This window comes from Sceloporus occidentalis, unplaced genomic scaffold (genome assembly GCF_023333645.1).
Source record: "Sceloporus occidentalis isolate IW3139 unplaced genomic scaffold, rSceOcc1.0.p SCAF_40, whole genome shotgun sequence".
Lineage (NCBI taxonomy): Eukaryota > Metazoa > Chordata > Lepidosauria > Squamata > Phrynosomatidae > Sceloporus > Sceloporus occidentalis.
Window position 1 is genome coordinate 5,198,828 of NW_028317020.1, and position 18,188 is coordinate 5,217,015.

General features: G+C 39.5%; 1 protein-coding gene across 1 annotated transcript; it reads right to left on the reverse strand.

Moving 5' to 3' along the window:
* Positions 1 to 3,480: 3,480 nt before the first annotated feature.
* CHEK2 (checkpoint kinase 2) lies at positions 3,481 to 17,361 on the reverse strand. Its single transcript, XM_089489460.1, has 14 exons — positions 17,136 to 17,361; positions 16,762 to 16,886; positions 16,152 to 16,299; positions 15,451 to 15,526; positions 14,452 to 14,560; positions 13,115 to 13,168; positions 12,407 to 12,471; positions 11,052 to 11,151; positions 9,763 to 9,849; positions 6,549 to 6,712; positions 6,321 to 6,436; positions 5,570 to 5,655; positions 5,211 to 5,282; positions 3,481 to 3,582 (listed from the first exon to the last, which is right to left on the reverse strand). The coding sequence occupies exons 1-14, from the start codon at positions 17,359 to 17,361 to the stop codon at positions 3,481 to 3,483; spliced, it is 1,530 nt and encodes a 509-aa protein (XP_089345586.1).
* Positions 17,362 to 18,188: the final 827 nt, after the last annotated feature.

Genomic DNA, 18,188 nt, shown 5'->3' on the forward strand with positions numbered 1-18,188 from the left:
AAACTGGAAATATCCAATGTAATCATAACTGCTGGATGGTTATCCTACTGGAGGTTATTTATTGTGTCCTGACATGAGAACAGATGTGTCCTTTATGTGTGGATCTTGTATAATGTATATTGAGCAGGAAAACACAAAATAAGTGTATCCCCAAAATAGGGACTAGTAATAGGGTAACTCCTTAAGTCTAATATATATACCGTATTTTTCGCTCTATAAGACGCACCTGCTGATAAGACGCACCTAGATTTTAGAGGAGAAAAAAAAGGAAAAAATATTTTGAGCTAAAAAATGGGCTAAAATATTTATTACAATAACTGAATAAGCTATGAACACAGTAAGACACACACAGTAAGACACACACAGACACAGTAAGACACACACAGACACAGTGAGACACACACACACACAGTAAGACACACACACAAACACAGTAAGACACACACACAGTAAGACCTCCCTCCCTAACCCCCCTTCTCAGTATCTCCCCTCTAACTCCCTAACCCCCCCTTCTCAGGATCTCCCCTCTAACTCCCTAACCCCCCCTTCTCAGGATCTCCCCCCCCCGCCCCGGTCACTTACCTTAAACTCCTGTGTTGGAAGCGTGAGGCGTTTGTCTCGGGTGCCGGCGCTTCACTGCTGATCGCCGGCGTCTGACGTCATATGCCGGCGCCCAGCGTAAAGCGCCGGCACCCGAGACAAACGCTTCCAACACAGGAGTTGAAGCGCTGAGGCAGGCGGCGGTGGCGGCCGCCGCCAGCAAAGGATTCCTGTATATCTGTCAGGCAGGGGGGCCCGAGAGTTGCCGAGCGGTTGTCTTCAGCAACTGCTCGGCACCCCTTGGGCCCCCCTGACTGGCAGAAATCCAGGACTCCTCTGCTGGCGGCCGCCGCCGCCTGCCTCAGTTGCGACCCCGGATTTATCGGCGTATAACACGCAGGTAGGGTTTAAGCTCCGGATTTTAGTTAAAAAAGTGCGTGTTATACGCCGATAAATACGGTATATCGTTGCCCCCCCCCCCCTCCCTCCCTGCCTGCATCTTCGCTCCATAAGACGCGGCTGATTTTTCATCCTACTTTGGGAGGAAAAAAACTGCGTCTTATGGAGCGAAAAATACGGTATATATATATATATATATATATATATAGCCAAGCAAAGATAACAGTTCATAAAAGGTGATAATAGTATAACGAAACTTTAGTTTAATCATTAAAAAAGAAAACACTAAGCAAAAGGGAATGGTTCCCCAACTCTGGAAGATCACTTGGACTACAAACATATTCTATATGCAAGCACCCAGAAATAACCCCCCAAAAAGCGGGCACATTTACAGTTTTTTCATAAATGTCCAGCAAGTATGTCTCAGTGTAAAACTCAGACTAGAAGCAATGGTGCGGGGAACTGTTCCCCATTTTCTCAGGATTTACAGGGGCCGAATTATAACTTGAACTTATCCCCTTGTAATTTTTTTTTTTATTTTTTTTTAATAAAACCTTTCCTTTACTTCTTCAAAGCCAATTTTAAAAGATTACATAAACGTTATGCATTCATCTTACAACTTTTAAAAAAGAAAATACAGAGAAAACGTAAGGTTTTTAAAAAAAATATGTAGAATCACAACCTACTGAAGCAAAATATACCATTGTTTAGTAAAATCTGTAGAGAAGTTAATAAAGTACACAAGGATACAGTTGCACTAGTGGACTCCACCAACCTCAAGAGCCAGAAGACATAACCACAGGCCTTGGAAATAGATGATTAGCATCAAGGGAACAGTCTAGTTTTGCCGATTGTAACATTTTATTGGTTGCTTTGGGGACAACCTTTCAAACCTTGGCGTTAGGATTAGGGCAGCAGATCTGGGACACTTTATTGGGTGATGGGCCTTCACTAGTGCACCACAGCTAAAAATGGTCAAGTTAGGGAGATCAGCAGTCTGCCTTGAAGAGAGGTAATTCCAGCAACCCATGCAAAACACACTTTGCAGAGCTTCTTACAATATACCATGTGTTGTGAACTTTTGTAGTGTAAGCAGTCAGGGGGACCCCGAGACTGATGTACTTGACATACAAGAGAGAAGCAAAAGCACCTTCATAATAATGGCTCAAAAACAAGTGTTTTCAGCGTGGACAAAAATTCCCACGTGCCACCTGAAAAGGCTATGTTCTGTGTAAATTAAACATTATTCATATATGGGTATCCTTCAAACTGAAGAGACTTCACCAACGGGACGGTACTCCATTGTATATTGCAGCATTAAAAATGGCATTGCTTTTTCTTTTGCGTTGATACATATTCTGAAACAAGGGAATACGGAAGAGATTCCTTTTGCCAGCATTTTAGTAAACCTCAATGTAAATTACCATTTCAAGGGACAGTTTATTGGCCCACCAATGATGAATGTACCTTTCAAGCACTTAAATAGACCCTGGAACTCACACTTACACCAGTGTTCCAGCTGGTTTGCCAGTGAGTGCTCTTGTGGGTAAGCAACAAGTAAAAAAAAAAAAAAAAAAGTTAGGTCACTGAATGCTAAACAAAAATGTATATGTAATAAAAGTAATATATAAACATAAACCCATTGCAAGTTGGGGTGGGACACTGAACTCAAAAGAGCAATCATGTGCAAGTCTTTTTTTTTTTTTATTCAAAAACAACCTGAAAAAGTACATTTCTCTGTAATAACTTGGAAAAATCCTTACCAGTGGCTTGACGTTTTGAGTGGAATGATTTTTAGAAATGCTACATTAATCTTTTGCTAACATTTTTTATAAAACATTTTATTTACGTAATTTTTACTAATTTCTAGGGCACATAACCTACCTTTTAAACATTTTTCCACCTACAAAACATTCATATATTAACAATATGCTAAGTTTAAAATATACATTTTGTTTTAAAACATAGTATATTGTTATATAATGTTTGCAAGACAATAAGACGTATTAAACCTTTTTCATCAACGAAGGATCACGGGGGTGGTTTGAAATAATGTGAATATTCCATAAACACATCAATATTGTGAAAAAGTATTCACAAAGAATTGTGAGCCATGTTCTAAAAAGACAGGTCTCGTCAAGGCCTTTCTTATGCAAGCCTTAAAAAAAAGCTTATCGTATGTATTTACGCATAGGAACGTGGAGACCACATGCTCAGTAGAACAGCACTTCTGACAAAAAACTTCACTTACTTAGTGCACAATCCCATCACACTCAGCACTCTCACAATTCTTCTACATATATCTGCTACATCCATAAACATATCTGTTTGCTCCATGGCAACCAGTCCATTCGGCAACGATTCCAATATTCTCTGATAAAGAAGCGTTAGACGACATGATGTAGGCATTGCATCATAGGAACGTTACATGTATTTAGAGTAGGCCCAGCTACATCCTAAGTCACCTGATCAACAAGTATAAAATGTACAAAACAGTGGCATTCGTTTACATCTACAGATCACAGGAAATGCAGCATGCGGTCAAGTTCTGGCTCTTTTTTCAGTAGTGGCTGGTAACGTCTCTGAGTGTTTAGAAGTGCTTGGTTCTTGTTCATCGTAGCCACGTTTCCGACTTATGGTTTTCTACAGAACCGCGGTGGGGGAGGAGAAAATGAAGTGTAATATCAGTCCCTAGTATTGGATCTAAAGGAGGCAGACAATTATTTTTATTTATTTATTAGGAAAGATCATAAATGCTTAAGGTGGTTATGGACAACACAAAAACTCACATTTAATAAGTCAAATATAAGCAATGATTATTACATGGTTCAATCATTTCAGATATGAAGAGCTTCGGTGACTACTGAACAAAAGGGAAAAAAAATAAAAAATCATGTTTTCACACATAAGTTGACCAATGTTTAATCAGTCTAAATATTGCAAAAACTAGAGCTAATGAACAAAAAAGAATGTAAGTTATTCCATATGCACTAAATATTTTACACAGATATTTGAGTGCTGGCAACATATATTAACTGAGGCGGATAGTTGGATTCCAAGTCAGACGCTGACATACGCTTCACTATTGATTACAGCCAGGGTGGCAAACACATGCCCAGTTAGTGTCGTAAAAAGTAAATGGGGGGGCATTATCAGAGCCGCTGTTCCTTATCAGCAAGAGAGTCACCCGCTGGACACCATTGTCTTATGGAGGCGAGATCGTTTTAAAGAAGAACTAGGAAATAAAAACTAGGAGACAGCAATACAAATAACAGAAAATATATGAGAGAACTAGCAGCAGACTTTATATCATCCCTTATTAATACACATAGAAATCTTAATGCCACAAGGCGGGGAGCTAAACAGATGAATCCAACCTTTAATTATGTTCCTATGCCAGCGTTCAGTGTCTCTGAAGGAAAGGAAAACAGGAAAACTCTCAAGGAAATTAGGTGATTACTTATTACACAATACCTTTATTGGCCAACTGAGATGTAATAGACTTTAGAGACTATCTAGGTCTGTTCTAGAGGCTTATGATGTGTGCAAATAAGAAACCAAGCTAGATAAAGGAAGATGGCCCCATGCATAAAAAATGGAGAAAATAATCTAGACTATTGCAGTTAATTTTCAGGAAAAGGAGTCTCCTTTTCTCACATAATTGATGGGACACTAAACATGGTAAAACAGCACAGGAAGATAAGCAAAGGTGAGATTCGTCTGTATGGCTCTTCCCTCCATGCCATCAACATTTCTATGCATATTAATAAGCGGCTAGATGAACTATTACTGTTCTCCTCTCATACGTTTGGTATGGCTCATCATCTCCTAGGTTAATTCTACTTTGGTTCAGCCATTCATTTAGGGCAGGCATGTCCAAAGTCCGGCCCAAGGGCCAATTGTGGCCCGCGTTCCGGACTGATAAGGCCCCACAGATAAGTTGCCCAAATATAGATCTGTTTTGTTTATATTAAAGGCAGAGTGATTTAACACCTGTCATCCAAGTCACAAAATAAAAAGTATGGCTTTTTCAATAAACTTTGCATAAAATAGTTAATTTGCATTTAATTTTAATGGTTCAAAGAATGTCAGGCAAAATGGTCGAACCCTTGCACATGTTCACTTCATCAAATCTGGCACTCTTTGAAAAAAGTTTGGACATGCCTGATTTAGGGGGATTCATATAGCAGCAGCATTCATAAGAATAGTTTTGTGCATAAGGACAGGAGCTTAGTGATTTTTACATTTACTTAGAGAGAGAAAAAAAATACCTGCGAGGGTGGAGGCATAGCGTGAACTGCATCATACATTAACCTTCCAGCTCTTTGTTTCATGTCGTCATCCTGGGGGTAAACAGATGTATGACAGTTTGTTTTTTTGTATCCATATTAAAATTAACAAAACACATCTAGCCAGTCTGACCCCCAGACTTTGGCAGTACTAATATCTTTATATTTGCTTTTGGATAAATTGCAGTCTCATGACCACAACAGGGTTTCACGTATACTTCAATATAGGAGATTAAACAAGTACAAGGAATACAGGGAAATGTATACATTTTGTATGGGGACATGCTACATATTTCAAGCCTATACCAAATGTCTAGCATCTCTTTATTGTTAATGTATACCTGTAGCCATGGGTGTTCCAGGGCTTGCTTGGTGGTAAGTCTCTTTTCTGGATCAACCACCAACAACTTCTTAACAAGATCTAAAGCTGAACAGAGGAATATTGCATTATGTCAGTGAAATACAGGTTCTACGCCTCCTTCTACCTGTTAAAAGTGTCAGGATGGAGGGCAGTAGCACAGATAACAAGCAATCAAATCCCCAACCACGTTCTATTTAGATGCTGAGACACAGGGGACCGTATATAACCTCAACCAAAGTTATACAAGCCACAATTGCTCAGCCATTTCTGCTGCCTGCATGGCAAACTTCCCAGGTTATAAGCAGAATGGATAAGTTTTCTGATGCTGCCTGATTTATCTTACATGCCATCAGGTTGTTACAGATTAGGCAATGCTTTTTATACCGGTATCAAGTAGTATGATCACAATATGTAATCTATTTACAGGATATTGCAGAACAAAGTGCATGCCTGCAATGTATACTCAAATGACTGCAGAATCAAAGGAGACTATACAAAAAATCCAAAAGTCTGCTTCTTGAGCCAGTGAGGTATGTTTCCACGGAGATCAGTATAAAATGGCGCAAATAAGTCAAATGTACAGGGCTAGGAGTGTGGCTACCTAGCGTTTGTCCAGTCTTGTAAACACATGCTATGTATATTTGCTACACTGTCAGCCGGTTTTACACCTAGCATAAAAACTTCAGGGCGGGGAGAAGGAGTGCAAGACAAACATGTAATACAATATATACCTGGTTCAGACACATTTTCCCAAGCAGCAGCTATAAATGTGTAGTTTCCCCCTGCAATCTGCTCTTTCAGCGGCATCTTACCATTCTGTTCAGAGAACGGTGGATAGCCACTAAGGCTAAATCAAAGAGAAACAAATCAGTCATTAGCCACTGTTAAAATGGCTGATTCTGTGTACAAACTGATGAATAAATGATTGAGACTAATCTTACGATAGGAAGTGCTCTTACCATACAAACAGAATTACCCCTAGACTCCAGCAATCCACTGCACTGCTGTACCCTCCTGTACCAGCTGTGATCAACACCTCCGGAGCCAAGTAAGTAGGAGTACCACATAACGTCCTCATCAGAGAAGTTTCGCCAAGTATTTTGGACTGGCCAAAGTCCGTTATCTGAAAAAAAAGACAAGCATGTTATAAATTTCACAATTATATATAAAAGAGCGGTAACGGCATGTAATTTTGTGCCTGAATTCTAAATACAGCAGGATATACAATATAAAAAAATAAATAAAGCCACGCGCTGCACCAAGACCAGAAATAAAGCCACGCGCTGCACCAAGACCAGAAATAAAGCCACGCGCTGCACCAAGACCAGAGATAAATCCAGGCGCTGCACCAAGACCAGAGATAAATCCAGGCGCTGCACCAAGACCAGAGATAAATCCAGGCGCTGCACCAAGACCAGAGATAAATCCATGCGCTCCAAGACCAGAAATAAAGCCAGGCGCTGCACCAAGACCAGAAATAAATCCAGGCGTTGCACCAAGACCAGAAATAAATCCAGGCGCTGCACCAAGACCAGAAATAAAGCCACGCGCTCCACCAAGACCAGAAATAAAGCCAGGCGCTCCACCAAGACCAGAAATAAAGCCACGCGCTCCACCAAGACCAGAAATAAAGCCACGCGCTGCACCAAGACTAGAAATAAAGCCAGACGCTGCACCAAGACCAGAAATAAAGCCACGCGCTGCACCAAGACCAGAAATAAAGCCACGCGCTGCACCAAGACCAGAAATAAAGCCACGCGCTGCACCAAGACCAGAAATAAAGCCACGCGCTGCACCAAGACCAGAAATAAAGCCACGCGCTGCACCAAGACCAGAAATAAAGCCACGCGCTGCACCAAGACCAGAAATAAAGCCAGGCGCTGCACCAAGACCAGAAATAAATCCAGGCGTTGCACCAAGACCAGAAATAAATCCAGGCGCTGCACCAAGACCAGAAATAAAGCCACGCGCTCCACCAAGACCAGAAATAAAGCCAGGCGCTCCACCAAGACCAGAAATAAAGCCACGCGCTCCACCAAGACCAGAAATAAAGCCACGCGCTGCACCAAGACTAGAAATAAAGCCAGACGCTGCACCAAGACCAGAAATAAAGCCACGCGCTGCACCAAGACCAGAAATAAAGCCACGCGCTGCACCAAGACCAGAAATAAAGCCACGCGCTGCACCAAGACCAGAAATAAAGCCACGCGCTGCACCAAGACCAGAAATAAAGCCACGCGCTCCACCAAGACCAGAAATAAAGCCACGCGCTGCACCAAGACCAGAAATAAAGCCACGCGCTGCACCAAGACCAGAAATAAAGCCACGCGCTGCACCAAGACCAGAAATAAAGCCACGCGCTGCACCAAGACCAGAAATAAAGCCACGCGCTGCACCAAGACCAGAAATAAAGCCACGCGCTTCCAAGGATGGAAGAGAGGGATAGATTTTTGAGAGTACAGGCAGGGATAGTGGGGGCACAGGAAAATGAAAATAGATGGATATATCCCAGAATTGAACGTAATTACATGCGTTCTTTCTGCGCATTTTGCATATTTCATTTTTTTTAAATATTAACATAGTTCATACATAGTAACATAGTAACATAGTTCATAAGGTTGAAAAAAGACCAAAGTCCATCAAGTTCAACCTATATACATATTGTGTCCCTACTGTGTTGATCCAGAGGAAGGCAAAAAACCCTTATGAAGCAGATGCCAATTGCCCCATACCAGGGGGAAAATTCCTTCCCGACTCCAAATATGGCAATCAGAATAAATCCCTGGATCAACGTTCTGTCCCTATTAATCTAATATCCATAACTTGTAATATTATTGCTTTCAAGAAACACGTCCAGGCTCCTTTTGAACTCTTTTATTGAGTTTACCATCACCACTTCCTCTGGCAGAGAGTTCCATAATCTCACCGCTCTTACTGTAAAGAACCCCCGTCTGTGCTGGTGTAGAAACCTTCTTTCCTCCAGCCGTAGAGGATGTCCCCTTGTTATAGATACAGTCCTGGGTATAAATAGGTCCTGGGAGTGATCTCTGTACTGTCCCCTTATATATTTATACATAGTTATTAAGTCCCCCCTAAGCCGTCTTTTTTAACCATAATTGCCTATATTGCCTATATATTGTGAAAGAGAAGTTGGATGGGGGCGATAATTAATAATTGCCTATATATTGTGAAAGAGAAGTTGGATGGGGGCGACGCAAACATTTCCAATAGTTGAAAACTGTCTACAGACCGCTAAATGATGAATAAATAATCCTTGGCACAATGTTCAGGGGGTATCACACAAAAGGGTGATTGCTGATCTGTGCTAATCAGTGCTATTCTCACCTCAAATATTCATCCTTTCCCTTGAGGATATGTGGCCAAGAGTGAAACATCTATGGGTATCTGTGGCAATGGGAGCTTGTGTTCATGTTAATAATACATGGTACTGTTACATAAAGGACACATCAGGTGCTAATAGGGCATGCTCTGCTAGCTCTACAGTGGGGTTTACATACTTTCTTATTGGGTGGCCTCCTGGGCACAGATTCTGTATGCTTAAACAGGAACATTTATGTCAGGGTTGGGGATTCAATTTTATTTTCAAGTCCAGGACCCTCTAGGTATAATGCCTGAATTGATTTGGCAGAGGCAGTGATCAGATCAGACGTCAGCATATAAGCATATATTGTATTATCCCAAGACAATTTATTCCCCAAAAAACACTTCAAGGTCAAACTTTCCATGTGGCTGATGCCTTATCACATGCACTGAACATAAAGCAGAATGTGCCATTGTTTTTTGCAGTGAACAAGTTTAAATCAAATGATAAACCTCTAATCTGATAAATTTCTTGAATTTCTGTCCTTGAGGCTACCATGTTTTTTCTGAATTATTGCAGAAAATGAACCAGAATGAATTGCTAATATATCGTAGTATTATGTGGTATTATTATAAGACATTTTCTGAGATCAGGCCCTGTATGTTTACTGCAGGTTCTGTATGTTTTGCCCCATAGAAATGCCCTTTTAAATATCTGATGCAAGTATTACAGAAATGCTGAAGGCTAAGAGTAAGCAATGAAAGCGGTTTCAGTATAAAATGCTCTGCAAGCAATGATGGGATACTCTGCCACGGGAATCATTCATGAACAGAGAAAGTATATGAGCGAACCTTTATGCAGCATTCTTCATTAGTTGACGACAGCAGCACATTTTCTGGTTTAAGGTCCCGATGAATGACTCCATTTTCGTGAAGGTACTAAAAGGGAGAGTATATTTAATGTTTCAGCAGGAAGAACATACGGTAATTCCAGCAACATAAGGCAATTAGAATAAGGACAGAGCAACTTTTTAACGTGGAGGGGACCAAGTTATTGCAGTTGCAACCATAACTATTGTTAACAATATAATATCAATTAATCATTGATTCCATCTATACGGATGCCCAGTAGCTGTAGACCAGCTAAAACCTTTCCATGGCATGTTCAGTGTCCATACACCACCTAATAGGATGCTTACATGTTCTTTCATGACTCCAGTAACGGGACTGCCTAGCCTGGTGGGCACACTTGAGAAACACTGGTTGAGAGAGATCTATTTGTATACCTTATATACCGTAATATCTACTGTACCGTATGTTAAAAATATTACTTAAAGGTAGTTTTTATACCGTACAGCCAATTTATGTGCAACAAAATGTCAACTATGGCACCTTAAACATATACGTTGCTTACTATTGTGAGTTCTGAAATGGAAATATTATCAAGCGTCAAAGTTTGTACACTTTTTAAGTCTTCTTGTATTAAATGTAATTAAATTATTTTACCAATTCAAAGGTGCTACTGAACCAGTTAAATGTGTATTGATTGACAGCTGTTCTAAGATCCTCAATTCTACTTGCTTAGGTTATTATTAATCTAAGATGTTCTAGAACTTTGTAAAACCATAGGGCTACAGGCTCATGTTCCTTGGTTATGTCTGGGTTATTACATACAGGTTTCAGTTACATACATAGGTTTTAGTTCTTAAGCTACTAACTCAGTTGTTGAATAACCAGGATTTATAACGGTTTAATACAGTGGAAACGTTTAAAGACATGAATTATGATGGATGTTGTAATGTATACAACCAGAGACTGTTTTTTTCCTCGTGCGGTTAGCCGTTTTTTAATATTAATTGTCAATATGTGTCTGTCTAACCCCTAAAAGGGCCAAAAGAGCAGCAGAACACTAACTTTTTGATGTGGGGGATTTCTTTAGACTTTAACTGCAGGATTTAATTAAGTGACATTTTTTGTGGGGACATATTATATTCTGTATTGTTATGGAGTTAAAGTGATCTTATCAGCTGGTTGGTATTTGTTCCTTATAGCAATCTGTGCTGGTTCATTTAAAAAAATAATGTGTCATGTATTACAAAAATGTATTATATCATGTAATTGAGAAGATTTTGATCGGTTACCTGAACAGCTAGCAGCATCTGATAAAAATACAGTTTTGCCGTTGATTCTTTAAGCCTAGTGGATGTCACCACTCTATCAAATAATTCACCTCCTTCCATCCTGGAATGAAATAGATCACCAGGTCACATAGGTCCCCCGCTATATCTCTCAATGAATTCTAGTGGATCATGAAATCAGCATGGATGTTTACTGTGTTAGCCTTGAGAATGGAGTTGGCGATATCTCTTGGGTTCCCTAATGTACACGTGAACCTTTGCAACTCATAGAAACATATAATTTGAAAGCAAATAAACATTTGGTCCATCTACTTTGCCTGTTTTTAACCCCTGATGCAAAGACTTTACTATATTTAGCAAATTCCATTGTATGTTATCACTATTATAAAGTCTTTTTTTCTTTGGCAATTGCCAAGCTAACTATAATGGTAATTAAGAACAAAAAAGGTTAGTCTAACCTCAACGGTTGAACTGCTCTGGAAACAAGCCTGTAAGAACACTACTGAGGCTGTCCACGTTCATATTAAAGACTACATATTAATATATTATTAACAGTGTCGGTACACCGTCATTCCAGTAATGCCTGATCACGTGATAGGCATTCCCTCTCGGTAGGTGTCATTGTCAACATCTGCTGGAAGTTCACTTGAAGACAGGAGAGCCTCAAGCAGGGTCTCTCTTTTCTCCCCCTCCTCCTGGCCAATTGCAACAATTACAATCTGCAATGCAGGACTGTGGATCCCTGCTCGCTGGTCACACTGTGATGAGCACAAACAGATCAGGAGGAGAAAGGGTAAAAAATAATCCCCCTTTCCAAAAAATAAAGATACAATACAAAAATAAAAATGTAAGGGAAAAATAAAATATAAAAAAAAAAAAATTGGAAGCCCAGTGATGTCACCATGACATAACTGCCCTGAAAAATTAATGAGATCCCCAAAGGGATGCTGAACTGTACTGCACTTGGAAAAATTAAAATATATTTGTACTCCCAGTACAAAAAACTACTTAAAAAAATCACCACCACCTACAAACCCCTTAAATCAATAGTATCAAAAATATGTAATATGGGGTATTATGTAAAGCATGGATGTGGCCCCCTGGAACAAAACAAAAAAAAAAGTATGCCGGTTATGACTGTAATCAGATGTTGCTGTACATAGATTGACTCATTGTTCAACTGTGGCACCTATAGTGCAAATTTTTTTTATTTTTTTTCTATTTTAGTATAGGTTTGTTTTTATCTATTATGACTAATAACTATTGTTCTGTGTATTTCTATTTGATAAACAATAAGAATGCTCTCCATGTGATCAGAAATCTTACACTCACTAGTCATCAAGAATAAAAGTACTTACAGCTCCAAAACTATGTAATAAAAATCTTCAGAGTCAAAAAAGTTTTCAATCTTGATAATACAAGGCTGTAAAACAAATACAAATATAATTTATAAGGATCAAATAAATTGTTTTAATTTTTAGATATATATTTTAACACACACTTCTGAGGGTTTTTTATATTTAGATTGCTGGGAAAGATGAATATAAACCCTAATAAAATAGCTAATATAATAACTCATAATTAAAATTGTATGAGGGAAACTCAATATTACATTGGATTCTCTTATCACTTCTTAGCTTAAGTTTTTTCCCCTATAAACACTTACTCCTCCTCCTTACCATCACTTGCCTACATATAAGCACCACAGTGATAATGAGACAAGAGCAGCGTCAAAGTAGATGCTTTGGAATGAACCACACGCTCTGATGTATTATTTATGTGTCTTATTAAAAAGAAGCCAACTAAGAGACCTAATACGTGTTTCACATTTAACACAAAATATTGCCCAAGAATTACATGGATTGTACTGCAAACAATCCGCTAATCAACCTGTTTACACTCCATAACACAAAGTAAAAATCAGCATATGTGTACAACTGCATTACATGGAAAGAAAAAAAACAGGTTGCTATTGCATCTTGCTACAGCTTATTAAAATTAACCTATTGCCTATATTTGTACCCGCTAGGGAACAAAAAAAAATGTTCTTCACACGGTTCACTTACATGATTCAGCTTCTTTAGAATCTCAATTTCTGTATCAACAGATATGGGTTGTTCCTAAAATAGAAAGGAAATTAAATAAACTATAATTAAATAACGTTGAAATTAAATAACATTGTGCATCAGTGAGCAATGTCTTATTTAACATATGGAAGAGCAATTGAGTTTGCACACCATGAGAATTGGATATGGCTGGCTGGCAGGCAAAACAAAGCATATAAATAAGGCTGTTTAATATGTTTGTGCTGAATAATATTTTCTGGAACGTGAGCAGGCAAGCCCTGAAATAAAAATGCTCTATAATAAAGCTTCCCAGTGCATCCCTGCACTTAATATTTATCATAAATTATCCGCTTTAAACTATTTTGTTTCTGGGGTGCAGGCAGCACTGATGCTGGCGTAAAAAAACAAAACAAAAAAAATTAGATGTATATATACGATGTCAAAAAATAGAGTATTGCAGAGTATGCGGTGATACCTTTTTCATTGGACTAACATAATATTAAAAAGACAAGCTTTCGAGAGTTATCCTCCCTTCATCAGGTCCGAAGCAATACTAATCAACATGATAGAGGTTACAACTTTAAAACAAGTGATGGTATAAGAGAAGGGGGGGTTGAGTGGGGTGTCGTAAATAATAGGTCTGGAGGTGAGAAATGCAGAGAGGTAGAGAGATAACCCAGGGACAGAACAAGAACTCAGGGAAACCAATAACCACAGTAAAACATCAAAGATAATAACAGCAATTAGACACACATTGGATGTTTAGATGAAGTTCATATGAAGTTCTGGTAGTGTGTAAGGAAACCAGAATCCACATTAAAAGTCCCTCTTTTAAGGTGTTAAAATGTGTAATCATTTTCATCTCAAGTGTTTTTCTTTCCTGAGAGTCTCTGAAATTTCCTTTGAGTACTTTAATTTTTAGGTTTTGGATGGAGTGATTGTTCTGTGTGAAATGATGTCCTACCGGGGTGCAATATTTTTCTTCCTCATGAGGATACATCTCGAAAGCTTCTCTTTTTAATATTATGTTAGTCCAATGAAAAAGGTATTACCGCATACTCTGCAATACTATTTTTTGACATTGTGTCTACTGGACTAATATGGCTTCACCCTTTTACATTATATATATATATATATATATATATATATATATGTGTTATTTTAAATAATGAGACCCGAGTTAAAAATGGGTTCTAAAAAATGACATGAGAGGTCTCAATTTTCAAACTTGGTGAGAATGTCTTGCTATATCAGAGGACACAGGGAGGTTACACCATTTATGTATGTAATGGCCTCATATACATTGATAAACTGTGTGTGAAATAATTCATACGTACACTGTTACCTGAACTGTTCATCTTAAATTTTCTTTTGTTGATGATTTTTACCGCAACCTTCTTGCATGTAGACTTTTCAAAAGCCAGTTTTACTTCTCCACAAGCCCCACTAAGAGAGGGGAAAAAAGAACATACTCTAGATACAACTCCATATTAATGTGTACATCCATTATGAGAGAAATAGAAATAAAATCTAATAATTTGTATAGCATTTTAAGATACAATCGAAATTGGAAAAGGTGTTACAATTTCTAACTAGCACAATCACTGCCTACAGTTAACAATAAACTACAGGATAAGTTCAGGGTTCTTATGTATGGTGTTATCTTAAAAAAAAAAAAAAAATGAAAAAATCCTGTGTCGTACTATCGAGATACAACCACATATCTAGTTAGTTCATTTTTTCCCTAAATGACTGCTTCTAAAGATATTGTACATCCAAAAACAAAGTGCCAGTAGTTTAACTGGTGCATTATACAGCAAACTGATAGCAGTAACACACCAGGTAGACAGAGTCATGTTTCGAAGATGACACTCTAAATAGACCCAGGACCAAAAAGGGACCCCACAACCAACACAGCAACTCGTTGATCAGACTTATTCAAGGAATTTTTTTCTTTTTCAGTGAACAGTAAAGTAAATCTGAATACCGTTTTAGAGAGAAGAGCTGCTCGTTTACATACCTATTCACTGGCAGATGACTGTTACCAGTTGGCAGTGTGTCAACTCTCATTACATTACATTTGGGATTGAACCCATAGAAGACGTGACTGTACAACTGGCACACAGCTCTGCAAGACAGGCTTAGGTGCCATATCCCTAAAACTGGAAGGCCTTATGAGCTATGCAAAGTACGTCACATTGGAAGGAAGAAAAAAACCACACGTGTTTAGGAGACTTCAATTATTCTGCAGTAGGAAAAGTCAATAAACACACATTCCTTTAAAGTTGTGCAGATCAGCAGTTTCCTCCAGCCTTCTAAAGGTGATCCAACCTCACCTTCCGATTGTTTTTGACATGATGAACTTTGTTCCAAATTCCTTTGGATAGGCTGATTGGTCATCTACCAACAAATCTGAAAATACAAAAACTGCAGACCAGCCTTGGTTATTAATGATCTCGTCTCTAGACGTACAGCAGCAACAACAACAACAACAGTAAAGAAGGCGAACTGAGGGGAAAAAAAAAAAAAAAAAAAATGTAATTATGGTATATTTCTCAGTCCTCAATTGTAGTATTTGCTATTTGGAATGCAAAGTTTAAAGAAGACGTGACAACACTATGAAAGAGCAATTTTAAGTGCAAGGGTTATAACATGATATATATATATAAAAAAAAAATGAAGTTGACCCTTCACAAAGCATAATGTAATGTTCCACCGTCCTGTAAACTCTGTGATGAACACACACAAATGCTTTGATTTCACACCCAATTTGTTAGTAATTGATGCAAAATTGAATTGTGTTGCCACCTAGTGGCCAAAATCACATATGGCTATAAAAACCAGACTCGGGTTATCAGATGCCTCAAAGAATTTTGATTTGCCTAATCATTTGCTTCTACAAAATGGTTCAGCAATGGGTGAAGTTACGAGTCCAATAAATTCACTGTAATAATCCAGATACTCTGAATTTAGGTTTAATGAAAGCCTAAGATGATCTGACAACACGAAGGTCAACATTATAATTGTCACACGTCACCTTTATTTGAAGGTAAAGAAAGTGCAATTTCTGCATTATTAGTTAAAGGCAACTTTTTCCCACGTCCAATGATCTCTTTATTCAAGTATGTTCCATTGCCACTCAAATCCTCTATGTATGCAACAGAGGAAAGCCCTGGACCGATTTCCTAGAGAAAAAGTCAAACATCACACAGATAGTTATGCAATTTTTATTCCTATAAGTTTGTTAATGTACACATGAAATATGATAAATCATTTTATCATTGTGGTAGACTTGCCAACGAAGGCCAAAATGTTTGTCTGGGGTTTTTGGTTCCCTCATGCCGAGGAAATTTGCCTCATATTTTGGTTCTGGACTGCCCTTTTGGGCAGGATCAGACTGACATGTAGATGGAGATTTTTCCTCCGTAATGGCACAAGAAAGCTAAAGTTTGAGATGCTCCCAAGCAGGGACGCACCGTAGGACAGGTTCTTGGTGAGCATCTCATACTCTTTTTGTACAGTAGACTTGCATAGTAACTGCGAAATAAACGAGCGTTCCATTATTTTGTAACGCTTTGATCATGCCTCTGGCAACAAAAGTGTTAGGCTAGGCTTGTAATCTTTAAAACACATTTCCAAACACTCACCCTAAAAATCCGGAAGTGCTTTTTGCTGTAGGTTTTGTATCGGTCCGTCTGGTTTAGTATGGGTTTATCAAAAGTATAATCACATTGTTTGTCTCTGCCAAATATATATTCATCATATACACAGTCTAGAGAAAGAAAGATGAAGAATTTTAGCATAAAATCCTGGCAGAATACAAATTAAGAGTTTGACTTAAGACTTGTTTAATAAGCACATCCAACAATTCTGCACATGATCTTTGACTCAAAACGCAAGGTGCTTTACAGTAGCCGATTCTGCCCTCTGTGGTTTCTCTCTCTTGGTGTGTAGTGATCTGCTAAATCACAAAACTGGCTGACTTTTAATTTTAAGAACTGTTTTAGAAAAACTAACATACCGTGGTTCACAAACCCTTTCCCCAGAGCCCAAAGACGGCCCCATGGCTGAGGATTATGGTCTTCCATTTCTTGATCTTCTGGTATTGAAGCGAGATCTGTCAAAGGAACCGTGTCCAAAGAGCTCGCGGTACCAGATGAAGACTGACTGTATGAATGAGGTCCACTGGAAGAAGAACTAGAAGTTCCCTGGGACTGTTGGGATTCCCCCTTTGGGTCACGTGACATTGTTTTGCTAGATAAAAACAGAATTTAAATTAAATTTGATGCTGGCTAAAATATATACACACACCGTATTGGCTCGATTATAGGCCGCACCCGAATATAGGCCGCACCCTAAAAGCGAGGTGCTTTTTTTAAAGAAAATTTTTTCTTAGTAAAAAAACAAACAAAAAAAAACCACTTACTGGAATAGACATGCTGCCACTCTGCCCTTCCCCGAGACATGCTGCCACTCTGTCGTCGCCCCCCCGAGATATGCTGCCACTCTGCCCTTCCCCGAGACATGCTGCCACTCTGCCCTTCCCCGAGACATGCTGCCACTCTGCCCTTCCCCGAGACATGCTGCCACTCTGCCCTTCCCCGAGACATGCTGCCACTCTGCCCTTCCCCGAGACATGCTGCCACTCTGCCCTTCCCCGAGACATGCTGCCACTCTGCCCTTCCCCGAGACATGCTGCCACTCTGCCCTTCACCGAGACATGCTGCCACTCTGTCGTCGCCCCCCCCGAGACATGCTGCCACTCTGTCGTCGCCCCCCCAAGATATGCTGCCACTCTGTCGTCGCCCACCCCCGCGAGATATGCTGCCACTCTGCCCCCAAGATGTGCCCCCCCCCCCCAGACTTACCAAAGCAGACTCCCGGGTGTCCTGCGGGGCTGGCGCGGGACATCTGCGCAATACGCATAGACAACTTCCAGTGCCGGAACTTCCGCTGTGGGAAGTACTGGCAAGGGAGATTGTTAAAGCGCATCGTGCAGACGTTTACCGCCTGCGGCGATGCGTGCATAAATAACCTCCGCTGCTGGCACGTCTGCACGATGCGCTTTAACAAT